The following is a 23,766-nucleotide window of genomic DNA, read 5'->3' as shown; positions in this document are numbered from 1 at the left end:
TTTCAATTATTACATTTCACAGACTTACTCTAATGTATCTCGTACTTTCCTGTTCCTTGGTAGAAATGGGTTGCCCCGTACTACACCAGGTGTAGAAGTATGAAACCGAAATTTGGTTGCAATAATTACACGTATGTTGTTTGCAACTGACAGACAATATTTCATTCAAAATGGTCTCCATTGCTATTTATATACTTCTACCACCTCTCCAGCAGGCTATGAATGCCACACCAAAACAACAGTTGTTCTTTTGAAGCAAACCAGTCAGCAAGCCTTTTCCATACATTTTCATATGAACTGAAGCATTGTCTAGTGAGAGCATGTACCAGTGATGCAAACAGCTGATAATCAGTCCAAGCCAAGTCTGGAGAATAAGCCACATGACCTAGTATTTCCCAACTGAACGCCTTGATCGTTTCCCTGACCCGTTTTGCTGAGTGTCATGGGGCATATCATGGAGCAATATAATTTAATGCTGCCATTTTCCATATTCCGGTCATTTTTCATACATGAAAAAGATTTAAGAGATTGTGGTTGGTAGAGATCAGTGTATCAGTGTTAACAGTTTCACCAGGCTTTAGCAGGTTATAATTGATGACACCCTTCTGATCCCATGGAACACCAGAGCATTGTCTCCTTTCCAAAGGGATTTGGTATTGCAGTAGATGTTGATGGTTTGTCTGGATTCACATGATTTACAACACTTAGAATTCTCAAAATATATCCATTTTTCATCGCCTCTCACTGATTGATGGAAAAACAACTTTCTTTTGTATCTGGCAAGCAGCATTTCACACGTGGTCTTTCGATTTGCTTGCTGTCTTTCATTCAGTTCATGCGGATTCCATTTTCCCCACTTTCTGCACCTTTCCCATTTCAATGGAAGAGAAACGGCTTTCTGCATCACATTCAATTGTTCCACAGTTTCTGTTGAGTTAGTATCATCTTCATACAACAAGGCCCACAATTCGTCGTGTTCGAACTTTTCTGGTGGTTTCCCGGGGTCGTCAATTCTCATGTCAAAATCACCACTTTTGAATTTTTTGAACCACTTTAAACACTTTTTTCCCAAGAGCATGTTCGCTGAAAGCTTTGATGAGTATTCAATGTGATTCTTCAGCAATTTTCCTCAAATAACAGAAAAGCAATGCTGTTTGTAAATTGCAGTTTTTAGGTGCAAAACTCTACCAATTTACAGGTTTGACACAGATTATCGATATATGGAACTCGTGTTACTGTGTGTGACATTTGTTGTCAGCACAGGAAGCAGATGGTGTTGCAGTCTCACGGGCTCTACACTGACGGCTAGCACCATCTACAGGGAAATTCCAGTTTCATACTTCTACATCTGGTACTTGCTGCTTTTTACACCGTGTTGTTCTTCCGAAACTCATGAAAGCTCTTGGAAGTTTGTGGGATGGCGAGCTTCACTGCTGGCTAGCAGTGTGGGATGATGGCTACCTAGCATGCTGAACTTCTCACATGGTGTATAGGTTGGCACAGGAAAGCAGGCTCACTTGATTGCATGGATGACAAGGTGCCTCTTCTGGCTGATCTGCAATCTTCTCAAACGATTGTAAAGAAACTATTCAGAAATAAAATCTGGTTGTCTCACAGCTTGTGGCTTCGTTCATCAGTTTTATGATGAACTGCTCATCATTTCATTAATGATCATTGTTATTGTGAAAGATCAGTTAAAGTCATGCAAGAACTTCTTACAGCTTGCAGTGAAAAATAAGGGTCGCTATGAATTTGCATTTGGTGTGTGTTAGGTCATATGTCGTAATGTCTCTAACATAGCTAACATACTGAATTATTCTTTAAACTTGGACTGATATCACTATCACTTGTTTCCAGAAAAAATGGTTTGTAGGTAAAGCATTTTATTCCGAACTAACGAACCAGGGAAAAATTCAGAATGAAATATTCATACCATTCCTCATATCTCAAATGGTTTAAGATATCTAAACAATATTTTGGGATACGAGTAATATGTAAAACTTCCATATTTAGCGTGATATCCAAGAAACTACTAATTTTTCACTGGGGTGCTGTACACACTATCCATTTTCTCAAGACTGGAGACAGACAGCAATATACTTCCAAGTTTAAAGAACAATTCTGTATGTTGGCTATGTTTCATACACGACGACATATGACTTAACATGCACCAAACACAAATTCATAGTGACCCTTATTTTCCACTGCAAACTTCAGCAGTTTTTTGCAGTACTGGAAAGTCTCAAAACATAACAGTGACTGTGACCATTAATGAAATGATAGGTAGTTCTTCATGAAGTTGACGAATGAAGCTACAAGATGTGTGAGAATCAGATTTTAAAATTGTATGAGAAAGATTGTACATCGCTTGGCAGGCATGTAACATTCCATTTCATCTCTAGAGTTAATTGGAGTTGTCTGAGAGCTCCTGCCCAGCAGACTGTGACATCAGATGCCAAATAGAACTCCTGATTGGCCAGTACATGTAGTATTTAGGGAACTTTACAAAGACTCACAAAGAAAACAGCACTGGAGATATCACAACCAGCTAGCAGATGACAGAGCCCGCAACGGAACCACCACGAAAGCCAGAAAGCAAGCTTACAATGAATCTTACTCTGCATGAGATTTTTACCCCATGTTCAACTATCCTTTGTTCAAGCTTCACATAAATCATCAAATATGAGTCAATAACAATTTCTTTTGGTTTATCATTCCGCTACAACAGCTGAAAAAATATTATTTATATGTTAATGGTCTAGTAATATGAAATAATGTTGTGAGAACAGTACAAATATATGCATATTACATATTTAGTAGTAGTGGATTAAATAAATAAAGTCTAAAATGGGGAGATTGAGAGGCAAAAACAGTTGTTAGTTTGTCAAAATAGGTGACAGGTGTGTATTACAGACTGTAATTAAGAACATTGTATATAGCATGTAATCATTATATACAGTTTAAAAGCAATTTATTTTAATAGCCTCAGTGGAAAATCTGGTAATTTTATAGACTTGGTACAATATGAAATTAGGTAGTTTTTTATTACAATTAAATGTCATATTACATGATATTAATGTCAATAAATAAAATATAATTTTCATGGGAACTTGCAGTTCAAAATTATTTTTAAGTAACCTACATCACAATGGAGCAATTTAGTTTAACTTAAAGTTCAGATACAGCACAGTTAATTCTTGAAATGTCATGATGAACATTTACACTATTATTGTATACAGACAACACAACAATGATTGGAAGTCACTTTCCCCTCACCGAAGGGCAATACGGCTTTAACAGCATTAGCGTGAGGGAGGAAGAATCCATGGGAATGTTTATTTTAGAATATTCTTGGCATCTGCTTTTCAAAACATGGATTGGCTGGTTTACATCAGATGTCTGATCAGCGATTTCCAAAATATCCTCCTCGGCCTCCTCTGAAGCCCCCTCTGTCTGGGCCTTGGAACCCATAGCCACGACCTCTGAAACCACCACCGCCACCTCTGTAACCACCTCCATACGGACCACCTATGAAAATAAATAGAAAGTGAACAAACCAATTTATTTACACACACCAACACATGAAAACTGCATAGTTTTTACACTAGAAACATTTAGCAAAACTTAATACTTTTTGCACACAGGGAGATGTAACATTTATCATTTTCAATGGGCCACAAACAATGTTTCAAAAGGTCGATAAGAAAACTAACTCACAGTACAGAAGTAAGATCTGAACAGAAACGAAGCACATGCACAAAGAATTGATCATTGTAGATAAAATTTTGCAAACACCCACACTCATGCAAAGTATCTACTACTTAACGCTGCCTCTATATGATGAATGGTTGCTTCACCATACCACTGTTTGTACTCAACCCAAGGTCTCTCATTACTTTATTAAATATTACAGTACAAAAGATGTAATTACATTCCTCATTAATACTTCTAACGTACCATTGTTTTACTGCATGCAGTTTCAAATGAAAGGTTTACGCTTTTTTCTAAAATTTTATATTCTGGAAGAACACGTATCATATTACAAATATTTGTCAAAGTATGCTAGATATTTAAAAACACCTTTCAATTCTATTTTTAGTCAGTTTGTAACTTTACAAATGAAGCTGCTAAAGGGCAACGTCAGCTTTTAGTGAGTAGCTAATGTACACAGAAGCACTTCTGTGGAGACTGACTTTCGCACCAGAGCTCTTACTGTTTCCTTAAAATTAAATTTAACATCAGTTTCAGGGGGGTTTCGTACAACTAGTAAACTGATTAACAGGCTTGGTTGGGAAAATCTGATGTTTTAATTTTTCTTTAATCTGAGATTTGTACACTGGGCAGACCCTCAATAATTCTTTGCGCATATTATAGTCCTTCCTCTAACACCTCCACAACAAATTTGCAGTGGCTGACCACTCCATGGACTATGGGAAAGTTCAAGATACCAACCACTGCCTCATCCTATAGGGATACAGTGGTCAAAGAAGCTGTGGAAATCAGTAGACTACTTGCTCAATCAAGACGAGGATTTCCAGCTTATCTAATCATATAAACTACTCATTTCATGTCCATGCTCTCAGTGCAATTGTTGTTTTGTGTCTTCACTGCCTGTCATACCAAGATGTCATCAATTTTGATTACTATAGCTGGGCCACTGAAACACGTTACTTCAAGCTCACTTTACAAACGTCTTTAAGTTCACGTTATGATTGAAAAACAAGGAACACGATGTGCTGCATCTTTTGAACTAATTACAGCATAGCAAACTTAAGCCAGTTCCAACATCATTTTCATGTTGCCTGTTTCCATGTCCACAAATAAGTTTTAGCGTGTACCTCAAAAACTCTAGAACCCAGTGACTATAATAAAGAAAGTGGTGCTACTTCAAGAGTTACAAGACACTGAAGTAACCAGTAAGGAAAGATGCCCCTGCAGAGAAAACGGAGTATTTTTAAATACTCCTGGAAAGAAAAAAAGCTGCCTCGCCCACTTACAGATCTTTATTCTTTCCAAACCAATTCATTTTGTCAGCATATTTATGGATATTACGGTAGGAAAGAATATCCCACATTAGCAAAGTTGTTTGTTTATTTTGTTATTTCTTTAAACTTTTCTCAGGCGGAAAATATCGCTTACAGTGGTGTCAAAAACTATGGACTTCTGCTTTAAAAAGTTAGACAATGACTGTTGCTCAAAAAAGTTCATGTTCCTATGGCTTGTAGTGCCTTCTTAAATAAAATTATAGGAAAAGATATCATTTCAATAACATGGTTACATGAAACCTGGGTCAATGCTGGAGAGAGAGAGAGAGAGAGAGAGAGAGAGAGAGAGAGAGAGAGATGATAAATGCTGGAAAGTGGAGACTCCGAACAGCAGTGGTTGTCAGCCAATGGGAAGAGGAGCCAGATTAATTATGGCCCCTACATGTTCTTCAAATGGTCTTGGGCAGAATGGATTTCTAGTTTTTCAATTTAAAAGAGCTGCATCTGTCATGAAGATATGGACCATCCACGATTTCTGCAATGGTTTGAAAACTTGTTGCTCCAGTTTAGGGTTCCAACAGTGATTCTACTGGATAATGAACTCATTAGTTATAAGACTGCAAAGAAATAATGGTCCAGTGATTGTTGGCAAGAGGCAATGCTGCAGACATTCATTTTCGAAACAAAATAAGCCTATGACACCTATGTATGTTGTAAGTGAAGTTGCAAACGAACAGGTTCACATGGTAATTACACTACTGCCTTATAATTACCATTTTCAAGCAAACTGAACTGGTGTGGGGTACTGTTAACACTTTCTACACCGAGACTGTACGCAATACATTTTTGCGAACACAGCCCTTTGAACAAAGCCCGTATCCCGCACATTCCTCTGTTTCCCACACTTTTTAATACAATCAAAGATACGCTATACGTTTCTTCATTCAAACTGGCAGCAAGCGTAGTTTATGTACTTTCCAGAAGAGATCACTGCAAGTCTGCAGCTTGAGTGTTCCAAACACACAATGACTGTGATCACCTCTGACTTGGGCTTAGTTCACTTTGTGTCTAAGTTTTCATCTTTGTGTTGCTTTAGCAACATGGATTTTTTGATGGTTCTTATGGATAAGAGGAGGAAAACTGAGACTACATTGATTACGAACCTTCAGATGTATTTTGTGAACATTCCAACAGTTCAGGCAACAAACATGGGTTTATATAATTGAAAAATATCGCTAGAACATTACATGTATGTTACTATAAAAGTAAATATTGCCTAAAATATTTTATACTGTTCTTTTGACTGTTTATATGTGTGTTTTTTTATACATGAACAGATGAAGGTGAGGGTTCGAGTACTGCTGCTTGTTCTGACACATCACCAAACATGATTACTGTTGTGACCAAATGGCCCACAGTTGACAATCAGCTTGATTTACCAGTGTTCAATAGTGTTAGTAGTGTAACTTTGCAACTGTACGAACACTGTGTACTGAATTTGAATGATTCTCAGCATTTTTTCAATAATGAGAAGATCAAAACAAAAAAAGCTGACACAAACATGAATGCAGGATTAAAATTTTTTGAAATGAGTAGGTAGTAGCCTATGAAGAGAAATTCTATGTGGCATCAATGGTCAATAGAAAAGACACAAGAAATATACTTTTTTCCTATCATTTTGCATATGAATGTAGTGAAGCTGCCAAAAATAACCAAGTGGTTTAAACCGATTAGGCAAGAAACAGTCAATCAAGTTGTCAGCCAAACAAAAATTATGAAATGGTTTAAACCGAAGAGGACAGATGTGGATGAAGCAAAACTTACACAAGCTCCAGAAGTTAACTCACCTGCTGATTGCCACCAGCGAACAGAAGCCACACACAAGAAAGATACAGAAAATGTTTTAGGGTAAGTGCTGTATTAGAATCAGAAACCGTTCCAACTAAAGTTACTAAGTACCCAGATTTTGCTATACTACACCATAACATTCAGTCACTCACAAATAAAATTTCCATGTTGGAAGCACTACTCCGGAAGCACTAAACATAGACACAATTTGCATTACTGAACATTGGCTACGAAATGACGAAGTAAAATTAACCTCAATCTCAGGATATAGATTAGCAAGTCATTTTAGCCGAGATTTTTCCAAACATGGTGGTTCTGCTATCTTTGTGAAAGAACAAATAAAGATCTGTGATGTCAGTAAAAGTTATATTGACTCAATTGAAAAAGACTTTGAACTTTCCATTACCAAACTGCGAGAGCTTAATTTCACAGTTATTAACATATATAGAGCACCAAGTGGAAACCTGTCAGTCTTCATGAATGAATAGGATCAGTACACTAAATATGAAGATAGTGCTTTGTGGGGATTTCAATATTGATTTTTCAAAAGACAGCAGCAGCAGAGATGCTTTGATAAATATGACCAACACATTCAATATGACCCCCACAATGTACTGTCCAACAAGATTAACAGAATGCACAAATTCCATTATTGACCAAATATTCATCTCAGAAACAACTTAACAGATTCACAAGCAGAGTACTGAGCATGGGTTTTAGTGATCTTGAGGCACAGCTGCTGTGTATAGAAATGCCAACAAGTAGTAGCAGTTCCGGAAAAGTAGTTGAAAAAGAACCTTTTCTGAAGATAACATTAGAATTTTTAATCCCTTACTGGCGAAGGAAAACTGGGAAAGCATCGCCACTCAGAACAATGTTGATAGCATGTACATGAGTTTTCAGAGCATCTTTCTTCACTATTTTAATGTAGCATTTCCAAAAGTAGTAAAAACAGTAAAACCTAACAATAATAAGCAATGGGTAACTAAAGGCATAAAAATTTCCAGTGAGAGAAACAGATTTCTGCAGTACTCTTGTAAGAAATATAGAGTAACCCAAGAATTCGCAGATTATTCAAAAGCCTACAAAAGAATCTATGGTAGAGTAGTCAAAGAGGCAAGAATTATGTGGAATGACAATTTGATAAGAAACTCATCTAACAAAATGAGATCCACATCTACACAGGCAGCAATTTTCGAATTCTTAGTCTGCATTTTAAAATCCCTTGATCAACATAAATTATCTGCAGGTTTCTGGATCTATCAAAAGCCTTCGATGCCCTGGACCATAACATTCTGCTCGAAAAATTAGAAAGACGAGGAGTAAGAGGTGTAGCACATAGCTGGTTGTGTTCATACCTAAAAAAGCACAGGCAGAAAGTATCACTTCATTATGAATTCAACAAAATGAATAAAACAAGAAACAACTCCTTTCTTTCTAGGGAATTACCAATAAAATATGGTGTACCACAGGGCTCAATCTTAGGTCCACTACTCTTCTTGATTTATGTGGACGACTTAGTTGAATATATGAGTCCCACAAAAACTATCCTGTTTGCCGATGACACCAGCTTATTGCTCACTGGATCCAGTCCAGAAACTTTGCGGTCCACAGCAGGAAGTTCTATGAAAAGACTTTTTGAGTGGTTCACAAAAAACAAACTCATAAATACTGAAAAAACTGTGTGTCGATTTTCATTTAATTCTTCCAACTAATCAAATGTCTATTCAAGCCCAATTAAAAAATGATCCCCTAGAAAATGTAAGTGTCACAAAATTCTTGGGTCTTTGGGTTCAAAAAGCAAAACAACAGTACTGCAGGCATACTATGCATAGTTCCACTCACTAATCAGATATGGGATCTTTTCCTGGGGATACTCAACTCAGTGTAAAGGTTTTTAGAATGCAAAAAAGAGCTTTAAGAATAATTTGTGGCCTTAAAAAGATGGAGTCCTGCAAATCCCATTTTACTAAGCTTGGTGTCCTAAATGTTCCAAGTTTATTCATTTATGAAACTATCTTGTTCACTAGGGACTACCTCCTGAAAACCAATTATACAATTTGTGATATATGATAAAACTGGACCAATAAAAAATCAAATCAAACCAAATAAGTGACTATTGGTCAAAGGATTCATTACTTCAGTGGCATACAGGCTGATGAGTTGAGACAGATTCACTTCCATTTTGTTTATGCTGCTCTTGAATGACAACATGAAATTCATAAAGCTAGGTCAGCTAGGACATCACCCCTGCACGAAATCAGACATTTCTTAATTCTTTTGTTACAAAGTGTATGAATAATTTCAACCATACTTGAATCTCACAACTGATTAAGTAATATGCAACGTAGAGGATGAAGAGGATTTAGAGCTTATATGAAAAACAAACCAAATAAATATGTAATCGAACTTCATTTACTATGCGACTGAACAACAGTTTATGCTTTTAATTACGAAATTTACACAAGTAAAGCAACAACATAGACAACTGTCTTGTCTGTAATTGGAAGGCAGTGTTGACGTCATTATGGCAAAGCACACAGCATTTACATAAACAGATTCTGCACAAGTCCTGCTGAGTTGGACTATCTGCGGCAGAATAAAATCTTGGGCATAGCCACTGTAATGAAAGCCTGGGAGGGCCTACCTACTGAAATAAAGACTGTGAAGCTTAGGGAATGGGAAATGATGTTTTGAAGGATGGAACATTTACTTCTTGTAAAATGGAAATCAACCAGGGATGTGTATTGTCTTTCAACCACACATCAAGCAAATTCAATTGAAATTAGTACCACAAGCAAAGAACAAGTATATGTAAACCAGATGTTGTAAGAGACTGTAACAAGGGTAAAACTGGAGTAGACTGGGTTGACCAGCTATCAAGCTATTTTGCTTTCTGTTGGAAGACACTGAAATGGTGGAAGGAGGTCTTCTTTTACTTGCTTCTTTTAGCAGTCATGAACAGTTGGGTTTTGTGTGTGTGTGTGTGTGTGTGTGTGTGTGTGTGTGTGTAAAAAAAGTCTCTGGTGTGCTTCATCAAGGCCTTTGGTAAACAGCTAGATGGTCGTGGTGGTGTGGAGGGGCTCCAGTATTCAAAAGTTGGACCATCACCAAGAGTAGACAGTGTTTGAAAGGCACTTCCCAGAAAAGATCCCAGCTACAGCATTTGAACAAAATGTAGCCTGGTGCTGTAAAGTCTGTGGGCAGATAAGGGGAAAAAAAAGAAACTGGGAAAATTAGTAAGAAAAGAAATGCAATAGTGGTGTAAACAGAGTGAGGTGGGTCTGTGTGTACAAGGCAGTTTCAAGGAGTATCATGTTCGAATAAATGCTGCTTGATAAAACAAAAACTGCATTTCTGTACTGAATTTTTTTGGTATGCTTATATTTATTTCAATAAAATATGTTCTTCTGAACATGCTTATTTCTTGCAAATATTCATAGGAATGAGTTTTGAAAGTTAAGTTTTTATTTTCTGGAAAAGTGTTCCACTTTCAAAACTGTATGTAGAGAAAATACCATTTACTTTCAGGAAAAAATGAATAAAAAAACATTTAGAGCAAGGAAGGTCCAACCTTTAATGTAAACAGTTTTTATTTTTTTCATGACTTCTTTAAACAAAAATCTAGAAAATTAGTTGACAAGTGTCAGTTCACAGAGACAAAATTTGTGTACATGGCTCAGTGTGGAAAACTTTAAGAATAATAACAAGCCTTTTACTGTAACAGAAGAGAAAAGACTATTACAATAAGGTCTTCCTACTGTAGACGTCACCTCACAAGAGAAGCGAGCAGACTATGTTGGTAAGCTTATTAGAGAAAGGCAGACTACAGATGGTGTTATAAATGAGAATGACCAACTAATGATTTCTCTTGACAATGATGATGATGATGTGGTGGTGGTGGTGGTGGTGGTGACAGAGTTTTGGCAGTGATCTGGATGATAGTGGTGATGGGGAACTGGATGGAATTGTGCCATTGTCACCACAAATTTGCTTATTGTCCAGAGCATGTTTCAAGAATTAATTCTTTTACTCTGCAACAGCGTATATGCCTAACTGTTTATTTCATTCTACAACTGTCAATAGCATGTTAGGTTTACATTTATGTTATGAGGTTTTATATGCAGCTATTTTGCCCTATTTTTCCCTGTAGTAGTTTTCTCCACAGTCAGAACACATATTTTGTTATGCTTACATATACATTGTGATGTGACGGGCTGTGTACATGGTGACTATAACCTACATTTACAAAACAAACATGGGAGCTATCAGTTGTGGGTGTGTGCAGTGAAAGGTATTGTAGCCTCAACTGCACAACTGCAGTGTAGCCAATTACACCTGAGCTGTCAAATAATAAATTCAATGACTCGGGTATAACCACGTAATTGTTAAGCACTGTGGATTTGTTGACACAGCAATTGCAATGTTTTATTCTCAGATGCATGAAGTTTTATCTATGACTAACACTTGTGTGGTAACTATCTTATGTATGCACACTTACTCCGTAGTATACCACCGCACCTACTGGTTTTATTTCAGTCGTGGTAATCAATTGAAATATCACAAGATGAAATACTGCTGTCCCAGATTCCTACTCAAAAGGTGATGGAATATCCCATCTGCAAAGAAAACTCCAAGAAACACAATTCCAGATTTGTCTGTGAAATGCTGTGCTGTATCGGACAGTTGCAGAAACTGATCTTGCACAGAAGTGCAAAGTTTCCACTGACCCATGACAGTCTACCCAAATGTGTAAGTTATATGACTCGAATGCAATAACTGTGTGCCACTCATTGTGATCTTTATACTTTTTGTTTCTGTGCGCTACTGTGATACTCACAAGTACTTCATTGAGGTAAACTCAAATAACAGTACAAGATATTGAAAACAGCAAAAATCTTCTCTTTCATCCTTAAAACCACGCACAGGTGCTACTCAATCAGCATTCTACCCTCTTCCTGGAGCTAGCTAATAAGGTAAAAAGTTCAACATATTTACACTGTGACAGGCACACAATGTGATACTAGGGATTAATGGCTTCTAATGCTGGTAAGAAAACAACTTTATAAGAATTATGTAAAGTAATCATGAAACCTCAAATATTTTAGATTTCAAAGCCCTGCAATGATAGTGAAAATTTGGGGTATAATAGGGAATGAGATAGGTACATATGCATTGTTTTAAATGGTGATAAACAAATGTGCACCCATGAATTGATCACAGAACACTAAAAACTGGTAATTAAATGAAACAACAAGTTTACTGTCACCAGTCACTTTATTTCCATGACACATTTCAAAGGTTTAAACCTACATCATCAGGTGGATTTACACTTGTTAGTACGAAATTTGTGTGTGTGTGTGTGTGTGTGTGTGTGCGTGTGTGTGTGTGTGTGCGCGCGCGCGTTACGTTACGATTTTTTGGAGGAACTTGTGGGACTGCCTCTAGTGGACACAGGTTCCTTTCACTGTGACTGGAGACAGTGCCACAAGTTTCTTCAAAAAATCTTAACACAACACACACACACACACACACACACACACACACACACACACACACACACACACACACGTCATACTAACAAATGTAAATCCACCTGATGGAGGTTTAAACCCTTGGAATGCATTGTGGAGATAAATAAACAGTGACTAGTAACAGTAAACTTGTTGTTTCATTTAATGTCAGTAACAGTCACAGTAAAGCCAAACCCAAAATGTTTGGGAAAAAAATTATACTGAGCAAATAGTCCATGGCCTCTCTCTTTTTCTTTCTTTTCTTTTCCTTTTTTTTTAACCCCTTCGGTGGGCGCGCCTGTGGCAGATAGCCGCAAGATTTAGTTTTCTATTAGTATCACAGATAGCGTTACAGTTGCGTTCACATCCAGATACGTATCTGTTGTTCTCAACGGATGTCACCACTTACTACATTTGCGCTATTCATGCTTTCAGCAGTTTGGCCGCTATTGTTGTTTGAAATGCGAGTGGCGCGTTTGCCGCTGCGCACCTTGTGATGTAAGTATTTTCTATACTTGGGTTTTTCTTTCACCTCAAGGCAATCTCTCTTTTATATTAGTACAGTAGAGCATCGATTATCCGAAGTAATTGGGGGACATGGGTGTTCGGAAAACTGGTTTGTTTGGATAATCGAACTGTACAGTTAATTTATTCATAAAAACAGGAATATCTTTTAGTATTACAAAGTAACATACAAAGGCAACTTCAGTAGGAATACATAGTATGTGGCACAGTTTATTAAACAAAAATATATACATATTATATACGCATTTTGCATGAACAATACACACAGTATACAAAATTAACATTTAAAAAAATTCTTTATTTTGGTCTGTCTAAGCAAGCCTACACGCTTACGAGCAGCTAAGTCACGTACTGTTTTCGTTACAGATATCTGAAACTGGTCACTTTCATGTTGGGCTTCAAACCATCGCAAGGCAGTATCTAAACAAGTGAACGTCTCAGAAGCTGTTGGTATACTTTCATCTTCACTTTCTGGAGCACTGATTGATGAGATGCTGGCAGCGCCATCTTCATCAGTGACAACGTTTACAATCTCGCTGTCCTGCATGATTTGGTGTCCTGTATCTGCATGATCGATAATCATCCATTCATGAACGTCGTCTTCATCGCATTTGTGGCAATCTATTTCTTTTAGTATACCAAGAATTTCGGCGTTGTGAAGGCCCCATTAGAAGCAATGTTCCGCCAGTGGTGGCCCAGTGCGGCGACTACTGTGGGAAACTTGGTTTGGTAGTGAGGGGGATGATGGATGGTAGGGTGGGAGAGTAACAGGTGCGAGCGAGTACACAGTTCGGTTAAGCGGTCGTTTGGTTGACCGACGTTCAGATAATCGACGCTCTACTGTATATAATGAATATTCGAATCTAATCAAGGTTCCCACATGCAATTTTCATTACTTTTCACAGTCTTGGATATTGATATGCTACATTATATTACTTTTACAAAAAAATGTTTCATTAGGTCTCATAAAAGCGTGGAAATAGAGAAAAAGGAAGGCATTTGACAGGCACCGTCTAATTGTACATCCTGAGAAAGTACTGCAAGAATTGTCAGAAGAAGAATTACAAGAATTGTCAGATTCATGTGAATCTGAGTCAGAAGGGGAAGTTATTGAAGAAGAAAACCACAGCAGTGACTCTGAACAATCAACAGAGGAAACAGATGACCACCTGGTTGAAGATGGGAGACAACACACAGAGGATTACTGATTTTACATAGGAAAAGATAAAGAAACTATTTGGATAAGTAAACCACTTCCTTCTTCTCCTAAAACCAAGGCCAAGAAAATCCTAAAAGTTTCTCCAGGTCCAAAAGCAAGTGCTGAAATTATGGAAAAAGAAATTGATGCGTTTTACCTATTTATTAAAGTTGGAATAATTATTTTTCCTTAGGTTAAAAATGTAAAACTAAAGGGTTAAAGAAAATGCCATGACCCCGCGTCTCTCTCTCTTTTGCGAAAATACTATGGTCATAGATACATTAAGCAAAACTTTGCCCAAAATATTTTAAGTTCTTCGAATCATTGTATCTATGCAGACAGAAGAAAATCAGCTGTTGTGAAGCTCCATAAAATGGAGAGAATGTACAAATCTCTTAACTACTTTCTCCAAGTCCTCAAGTTAGGAGTTATGTTTATAATTTTCACTTATGCAAATTACAATTTGATATTCATAATAGAAAATGGATTGTGTGTGTGTGTGTGTGTGTGGGGGGGGGGGGGGGGGCGGGCAGGGTTCAGGGTTGAATGGCTGGGGACCAACACATCATGGAGTACCTCAGAGATCTGTCCTCGATTCCCTGCTGTTTCTCAAATATTTATATTTACATTTGTCTTGCATAACAGGCAGTTCACTGTGTTTCCTGATTGTACTAGAATTTTGTTTCACAATTATCTTCTGCCAGTCCACAGACTTATTCCAAATAACTTCAGTCCACACTTCAAACCTGAATCAAAATAAATTTACTGTCAACAAACTTGGGAAAACCTCCCTACATTCAGGTGCATTCTGACGACAAAACCCCCAAACACATATGACAGTCATCAGATACAAGTGGCATACTGTTTCTGAATTCCTGTGTGTCGCTACACTTTTTCCTTTCTTAGTTTCCCAGTTCCAGTTGAATGTGGATCAAATGTTTACTCAACTAAATCTGAAAAAAGTAAATTATGGCAGCAATTTAATTTATGCCATAAAGTTACACACAATGTGATGCTGACCTAGAATTTATGTGGTCATGATATAAACTGCCACAAAGTAGAAAAATCATGTAACTATAAAAAAATCAATTTGCAGTTGTAGATGCTGGTATTTTCAAACTTTAAGCAGTTACAGAGAGAAATGCCACACACAGGAGGGAAAGTCAAAAATTAAGTTACATTTGTCATCCCATGCTAAGGTCACTGCACAATAAGAACAGTGCACTGCCAGAAGAGAGCATGTGTTCTGAGTTTCCTGTAGACACAGTTGTGCTGTGGTACGGTTAAAATGCACTTCACAATAAGTGATAAAACAATGTAGCAACTGGAAACTTACTCCAATTTTAAAGTATGTGAGACAGTACAATTCTTGGGGGCAAAATGTCAGAATTGCACACACATTCACCATGAAATTCAGTTGACATAGGGATCAACTGCAATGTCAGATCCAGGCATAGTAAAATGGTGCCAACAATTTGATCACGGCTACACAGACATGGGTGATGCTGATTGGGGAAAAAAGGTCATCAACATTGAACGCAGACAACAATGTCCATGAAATCGGTGACTGGTTTGCAAAAATCACATTTTCTGAAGACGACATTCACACAATAGTTCTTCAGTGGCTCAATGACCAAGATGCAAATATCAATCACTGATGAACGACTGTTGTTTAAAGAGAATTTGTGAATACGCTGAAAAATAGAGTCATGTGCCTGTGTCAATTTGGAGTTCAGTGCAGCATTTAATAATAGTTTCTTGGCCAGCCATAATAATGCACATCTTATTTTTGAAGTACCCTCATACTTCTTTTGATATAATGATTAATCATTTATCTTTGTGATTAACAATTCGTCAAAGGAAAAGAGGACACACAACAGTTCTCTCAAAGAGAATTAGCAACAATTTGTTTGTGACGCACATTTGATTCTTAGCAGTTCTCATATGATTTTCTAGTTTACAAATAGCAATAGCAAAGCATTATGAATTCAAGCCAGAGAACTAACATCTTGGCAGCAGATTCATTTACAACAGAGCATACATCCTCTTCTGAATTGTGATATTTTCCGACTACCTGTACCTCATCTCCTAAAAAATAATGTAAATTATCAGCTAAACCAGTACTCATCTACATCGACACACTATAAACCATACACAAGCACCTGCCAGAGGGTTCATCGAACCACATCCACTATAATTCTCTATTATTTCATTCCCGAACAGCACACAGATAAAACGCACATCTATATCTTTCCATGTGCGCTCTGATTTCCCTTATTTTATTGTGATGATTGCTTCTTCCCATGTAGGTCAGCATCAACAAAATATTTTCACATTTGGAGGAGAAAGATGGTGATGGAAACTTAGCCAGAAGATCCTGCCGCAATGAGAAACACCTTTGTTTTAATTGCTTGTGTGTGTAGTGCTGCTTGTGGGGCCACTCAGGGACAGGGAGGATGTATGGGACAGGTTTTCATCTTGGTCTATAGCAAGAATGTGAGCTATACAGCAAGGGGTTACGAGCAGGAGTGGAGTAAGGGTGGACAAGGAAGGACAAGGACACAGAATCAGTGGGATGCAGACTACCACAGTGGGAGGGGTGGGAAGGATATTGGGTGGTGGGAATGGGGGACATAGTAGGTGACTGGAGAGAGAATGCACAGGATATCAGTTTCTGTACATGGTTGGGAGGGCAGTTTCGGTCTGTGAAGGCCTCGGTGAGATCTTTGATATATTTGGAGAGGGACTGTTTGTCACTACAAATGCAATGGCCACAGGTGGCTGGGATGTATGAAGTGACTTCTTGGTATGAAATGAATGGAAGCTGTCAAAGTGGAGGTATTCCTGGCGGTTGATAGGGTTGAGACAAATGTTGGTACTGATGTAGCTATCTCTGAAGTAGAGGTCTACATTGAAGTAGGTGGCTTGTTGTGCTGAGGAGGACCACGTGAAGTGAATGGCGGAGAAGGCATTGAGATTCCGAAGGAATGTGGATAAGGTGTCGTCTCCCTCAGCCCAGATCATAAAGATGTCATCAATTATTTGAACCACCAGGAGAAGGGTTTGGGATTCTGCGTGGTTACGAGGGAGTGCTCTAGGTGGCCCATGAATATGTTGCCATAAAATGGTGCCATGTGGGTGCCCATTGTTGTAGCATAGATTTGTGTGGAAGCAACACCTTCACAAGTGAATTAATTGTGGGAGAGGATGTACTAGGTTTGGAATCAGCTAGGCATTAGGAAAGGTAGTGTTCAACTGCAGCAAGGCCATGGCATAAATTGTGGTGAGTAGGATGCTGTGCAGTAAAGGAAAACGAACTGTGGAGAGCAAGTGGAGGAAATCGTTAGTGTATTTTATGTAGGAGGATAGGTTATGGGCAATACACTGAAAGTGTTTGTCCACGAGAGCACGGATCTTCTCAGTGGGGGGTAACACCAAGTGGTTACAATGTAACATTCTTGGTGGTTGGGTATAACAACTTTAGGGAGCATTAAGAACGTTGGAGTGCGGGTAATGGTAGGAGTGAGGGGATAGACTGACTCAAGGGAGAGGTTCTGGGATGGGTCTAAGGAACAGAGACGAGTCTGCAGATCCTGTTTGATTTCTGGAATGGGGTCATTGTCGCAGGCTTTGCGGGAGAATACATCTAACAGCTGAAGGAATCCTTGTGGTTCCAAACCACATTGGTGGAAGCTTTGTCAATGGATTTTAAGGTCGTCATCAGTTTATAGGTGGTGGCTTTTGGTTCTTTCTGTGGGTGTAAGATTAGCTTCCATGTTGAGGGATTTAGGGAATGATGGTGAGTCAAGGTTTGGGGTTAAGAAACTTTGGACTTTAACATTGGCTTTGGATTGCATTGATTAGTACAGTTTGCAATGGGAAAGTGTTTCCACTGTAGAGACTGGAAGGAGGAGAGAAAGTCTTTAATAAGTCCAGTATGATTGAATATGGGAATGGGATAAAAGATAAGGCCTTTAGAATGGACTGATACTTCTGTGGTAGTAAAGCTTTTGGAGGAAAAGTTCATAACTGTGTTTTGGGTTTGTTTAGGTACTGGATTCTCTATGGTGGTGGGAGAGTGTTTCTGAGAGTGTGATAAATGTAATAAGGCTATTGTAAAGGTGGACAGTGGTATACCAAGGTGGGAATGGGTGGTGAACAGTTTGGAGACACTTTTGAGATGGTGATGTGCATGCTGCTTTAGTTCCTCAAACATTTCAGTGTGAGAGATGAGATAAAGGAATTCGGTATTTCACAACAGAAGAAGTCTACGTATGTAATACATTCTTATGGATTCAGATGGATATTGTATTAAAGCATGTAAACAAGCTATATTTTGAAACCTACCTCTAGACATGCCACCATTGTTGAAATTACCACGCATCATTTTTGGTGGTGGCCCATCAAAACCAAATGTGTGACCACGAGGTGGTCTTCTAGAAGGAATCCTGGAAAAAAGAAAAATAATTACTAAGGCTTTTCCTCTGCATAACATTAGGCTTGTGTCTTGTTAAGAGTACATTCCACATGAACGCAGAATTCTAGTTAACAATATGAGCCAATGAAGACACTGTTGGTAAGTTTTAATATTGTCTGAGAGCAGAAACATATTTATATTCTCATATCTTGTCATGCCGTGTTAACCAGACCAAATCTAGATTGACTGACCTTTTTGAATCTTATTCATTTTGCATCAACAGATTTAACACAATTTCTCTCTCTCTGTCTGTCTGTGCAAATACGATCAGAGAAGCAAGACAAATCTTAAGGGAGACACCACTGCAAAGGGGATCTAGAAGAGTACAAAGCGAGTGATGTAGCTGAAAAGATTAGTGAAGACTCTGGAATAACTGTGCCTACTGGCAAGAAGCGTCACACTGTCTTCATCCTTCTACGTAAGTATGACATAAAGCCCATAGTGTGGTACACAAAGCTCTATTGACGATGGAACTAGTGGGTATCTTCCAACAGACTACTGAAGCTAAATGAAACTATGTATGTATGTATATATGTATGAGCTGTCCACGCTCTTTCTGAAGTGGTGCAGACAATTTCATTGTCTACAAAATCAGTAGTATATTCCTCATTTAGGTGGCTACAAAACTGCTTGCTACACACATTAATCTGTGCAGAAACTGTGTATTCATGAAACATTAACAAAAAATTTAATGATGTCTTGTCAAATATTTCCAGTTCATCTCTATCACAAGTTGAAGACAGTGGTTCTTCATTTAGGAAATGTCACCACTGACAGTGTTTTGTCTCAACAAAAATCATCGTGTGTACGAATGAAAAATGCATTACTTCTATCATCATGAAGACAGTATCAAAATCAGTAGATCATAAACAGACTGGAATCCATGAAAATAGTGAGATGAACTACCCAGAATGCATTACAGAAATGTGCAATTAAAGTACAAGTATTATATTCCTTACCAGGTGCACAACATGTACTGGAATGGTTGAACTCTTACAAATAACAATACCGCTAGGTGTGTGAATGTTTAGAAGCTCACTCAGCTTATGCCTGACAGTTTACTGCTGACAGCATTGAAAGGGCAAACTGGCAGTGTAGCAAGCATTCTCCTTATCTCTCTGCACAGAACACTTCACTCAGCCACCATCTTGCCTGTACCCCAATATAGTGTGATGCGAAGACTATAGTCAGGCCATTTTGTGCTAGCAAGAAGTACAGAAGTCTGTTGCACTGCTCATATTCATTAAGTTCCTCATGCAACAAGGACCAAACCCTCAGAAATTTTCATGAGGATCTGTGCACAGTTTCAGGAAGAAAACCTTTCAATGACACAAATGTATGAATGATGTAAAACGAATGTGGCTTGTCGGGTACTTATGGAAATGATAACCACAGATGAGAATCACACCAGACTACATCATGCCATGAGTGACTTTTGAAGTCTGATACCTGTCTTTAGGTATGACTGTAAGATACTTTTAGTTATATCTCTGAAACCATGAGTTTCCTGTTTATCACTTATCAGTTCATGAGATTCTGTCCAACACAGTGATAGATATAGGAACAATTTCATTAATAATGTAGGGTCTATGCTCCATATCACATATGGCAAATGATTTTGAGGAGCCTTTCCTAAAATCGTGTTCAGTTTCTCTTAATCCTTTTGTTAAATTTGCCTTCGTCCATCATATTTAACTGATTTGGTTGAGCTTAAAATTTTTTGCAATACACTAAACACCACAAACATCTAGATGGCAAGTACAGTACCGTAATTTAGGCAGAGAACTAACAAACTGCTACAAATGATGTGAAACGCAATTGGATACAGTGTTAAGTGTTACCTGTGATGTAAACATACTCAGCTTCCAGAGTGCCCGGACATCCATGTAAAATAGCAGCACATTGTGAATTAAGATGTGATATTGTGATTACTGCCCAGTTTATTAGAAACCCTCAATTAAGTATTGCACAAGATGGGCATTATACACAGTGGATTTCAAAATGTATTGGTTTACTACAAACTTTCTGGAAGAAAGCAAATGTAATGGAATTTACAGCTGACTAACAATGAATCAACTAGTATGGTTAACCATCAAAAGCAATGATCCTCAATTTTGACAGTTACATCACAGAACTGGACACATCACATTGCATCACATCACATCACATCACATCACATCCGGAATGGTTGCCCTCATACTAGGTATCAAAGAATAATAGTTGGAAGGGGGAAAGGATGTGCACAGCAAATTTTAAAGGGAAAAACTATTACCATGATTCCATGACTGATTTTGGGCATTGCCAGTATCAACAGTATGCATCCAACAGAAACTGTATAATGCACTGGGAAGTTTCATATTTTTGACAACTATTACAATGATCTTCCAAACAGGCATGGTTGTTTCATGGATAAGCTCAAGATCTAGTGGGCAATACAAGTTTTGCTTTACAATACAGGATTTTAAAATACTGTGTGGGATACAGAGAACACAGTTCAACATCAGAATCTTAAAACTGTATTACAGAATCAGAAAAGTGAAATCACATCTTTTACTCTGTTCACTGCAAAATATTGCATGAAGACGAACTCTAATTTTTTCCTTTAATTATCCATGAATACATGCTGACACGTCTGTGTCTGAGGCAAGGAAAAATAGGATAAACATACCCGCCAGTTGACACTTGATCCATGTTGTGACGACCAGCATTCATCCTACACAGCTGCTTAAGTACATTCATCACCTTCTCATCAAGTGGTGACAATTCTGTAATTGTTTCTGGATCTTTAGCAGCTCTTACCACTAGGGCTTCCAATGCCGGCCGCAGTGCAACAATTGCAGCAGCTATCTCTGGTTTTATCTTCAAATTAATCCTAGAACAGAGACAAAAAGAAAAAAAAACTATATTTAATATATAAAGAGCAATCAATCACAGACCTGCTACATTACAGTAATAGTATCTTAGCAATTCAACTGTAACTCAACAATTTCCCAAACCAGCATTATGTTCTCTTTGAACAATAGACAGTAACAAAAATGTGGACACACTTGAGTGTACTATGGAATGAATACAGCATTGTAACATCAATCCTGGAAGAGCACAATTTTAACCTTCTGGCTGCTACCGCATTCCATAGTGAGCACAGCTTTACTACCACCTTATACTACTACCTGCGACAAGGCATGAAGTAGCGGCTGCTATCTGTGTATTTGTTTAGCTTCACTGTCTAGCCTCACCTGTCCTTAACATTCTTGGAGCGCTGCGTGTGACGACTTCATCTGCTGCTCTGGGTCCCACAACCCCCACAGAAAATAAATACGGTTACACTGACAAGTTTTTGTTTCACTTTAAAGCTGTTCTAAAAATGAATTACTGGGTAGACAAATGCACAGTCATGTAAATATTGTTTCACGATCAAGATTTACATCTTTCCATGAGTTTTTAGTACAATTTTAGAAGCCTATGACAATAGCGAGGTGCCACTCTGGAATCACCTCAGTAAATTAAAGGGTTCTTTAATAGTTACTCTTCCATTATAACTGCTGTCTTCCATATATTCATAACCATAACAACTCAAGGGAAGGCTGAATCATCTGTGTTATAGCTCTCATATGTTGATAGTAGCTGGAAAAGGTAGTAATAACTTTTTTTGCTCCAAGTTTGTTGATTCTGTTTGTGAGACGTCTTTGATAATTTCATGTATTTGTTTCGTATACAATAACCAACTGAACCTTTGGTCACAGGAGGTCAGATTGCCAAATGATCTAATGATAAGTGGTGTGATATGATAACGCTTTTCTGTGTGCGCAGCACAACCGTGTCATTCGAACTGTCAGTGAAGCGCTGGAGCAGACATATTGGCTGCTATGAAACACTTATCCTCTGATTTTAAAGAAATTATTTGGTGAAACAAATTGATTCTTCCACATCTTACAGCCTGATATCTTTGCTCAATGAGTCACAGGAATTTTTTTCGTTTTCCCTTATATTTATTGTGCTGCATCAAATTAAGTGAAGCAGTGCACAAAGCTTAAATAATTTTGCAGTGACGAAAACATGCATAGACTGCACATGTGGTTCATTTTAGGTCATCCACTGCTGTGTATGAAATGTAATCAACATATAAAGATTGCATTGAAAGCTGAGAGCAGAGCAATATCGATCACCGATCTCAAGACTTACTTTTATATATATGGGAGGGTTGCATGCAGTGCATCTAGTGTTCTGGCCAAAGATAACAAAATAAGGCTTTTTGCAAATGATAGGACACAATGAAGTGTGTATTTTGCCATATGATTAATACTCTTAACTTTTTGATTTATCAAGATATGGAAGTAACTATAGATTTCTTCTTGGAAAGGTGTATTTCTTTTAACATCATTGTGTTTCTACATTCCACTTCTCAACTGTAACAGCAACAACCTTTGATCATCCTTATTATTTTACCAGAATACCATATAGTCTCCGGATTAGACTTCTGGACGCCTAAGTATTTCAGAGCAAGCATTTGTATAATTTCAACAAAGTATGGATGAAATTTGTCCATGGCCTTCAAAATCTGTATCAAAATGGTCACTGGTTTAACTAAATGCAGCTACTCTCAATGAAAAAAATCTGGTAAAGTTTCTTTTATTTCCTTCACGAAAGTTTTCTTAAAAACCTATCAGAGTGTTGTTTCAATCCTACGACAGCTTTCTTGTGTCTTTCTTTCTATTCCACTAGATTATACATGGCCAGAATACTGTTACTGGGTGTCTGATATTATGGAGGATTTAGGCAGATAAAGGTGATATGTGCCTCTGCAACACAGCATGTCAGTGCACAATAGGTATGAGTGTCACCTCAAGTGGGCTGTGTGTGTAGTTGTAAAGAACGCAACACAAGATGTGAAGAGCGCACCATCATATGGCGAATAGATTTTGTACCATTAATGATGACTGAAGAGATGACTGCTGAGCTTGGTGGGAAAGATGGCTAATTGATTTTAAATAAATATTCACGACAAAGACATGTACAGATCCATATAAGCTACTGAAAACTCAAATATATAATTTTAAAGATTTTTCCTGCATTGGTCTATTTTGTGCTACAATTACAATAAATATCATCAGTGATAGAGCAATTAACAAAACAGTGGAACTGATATTTCTCAGTAATGTCATGAGCACGGACCAGAAAATTCAGCATCATTTTTGGTAAAATTTGTGTGTATTTTTTTTG

General features: G+C 37.8%; 1 protein-coding gene across 2 annotated transcripts in view; it reads right to left on the bottom strand.

Moving 5' to 3' along the window:
• Positions 1-3,018: 3,018 nt before the first annotated feature.
• The window catches only part of LOC126185629 (dosage compensation regulator), a 220,825-nt gene continuing 200,077 nt past the window's right edge, over positions 3,019-23,766 (bottom strand). For both annotated transcript variants that reach the window (XM_049928144.1, XM_049928143.1), the window contains 3 exons: positions 21,215-21,418; positions 18,417-18,517; positions 3,019-3,528 (listed from right to left, as the gene is read on the bottom strand). In XM_049928144.1, the coding sequence (XP_049784101.1) occupies positions 3,404-3,528; positions 18,417-18,517; positions 21,215-21,418 (430 nt within the window). In that variant the 3' untranslated portion in view covers positions 3,019-3,403. The remainder of the gene's footprint in view (positions 3,529-18,416; positions 18,518-21,214; positions 21,419-23,766) is intronic.

The sequence above is a fragment of the Schistocerca cancellata genome, chromosome 1 (genome assembly GCF_023864275.1).
Source record: "Schistocerca cancellata isolate TAMUIC-IGC-003103 chromosome 1, iqSchCanc2.1, whole genome shotgun sequence".
NCBI classification, from domain to species: Eukaryota; Metazoa; Arthropoda; class Insecta; order Orthoptera; family Acrididae; genus Schistocerca; species Schistocerca cancellata.
The sequence above is the reverse complement of the archived record's forward strand: the minus strand, read 5'-3'. Positions and strand labels throughout refer to the sequence as shown.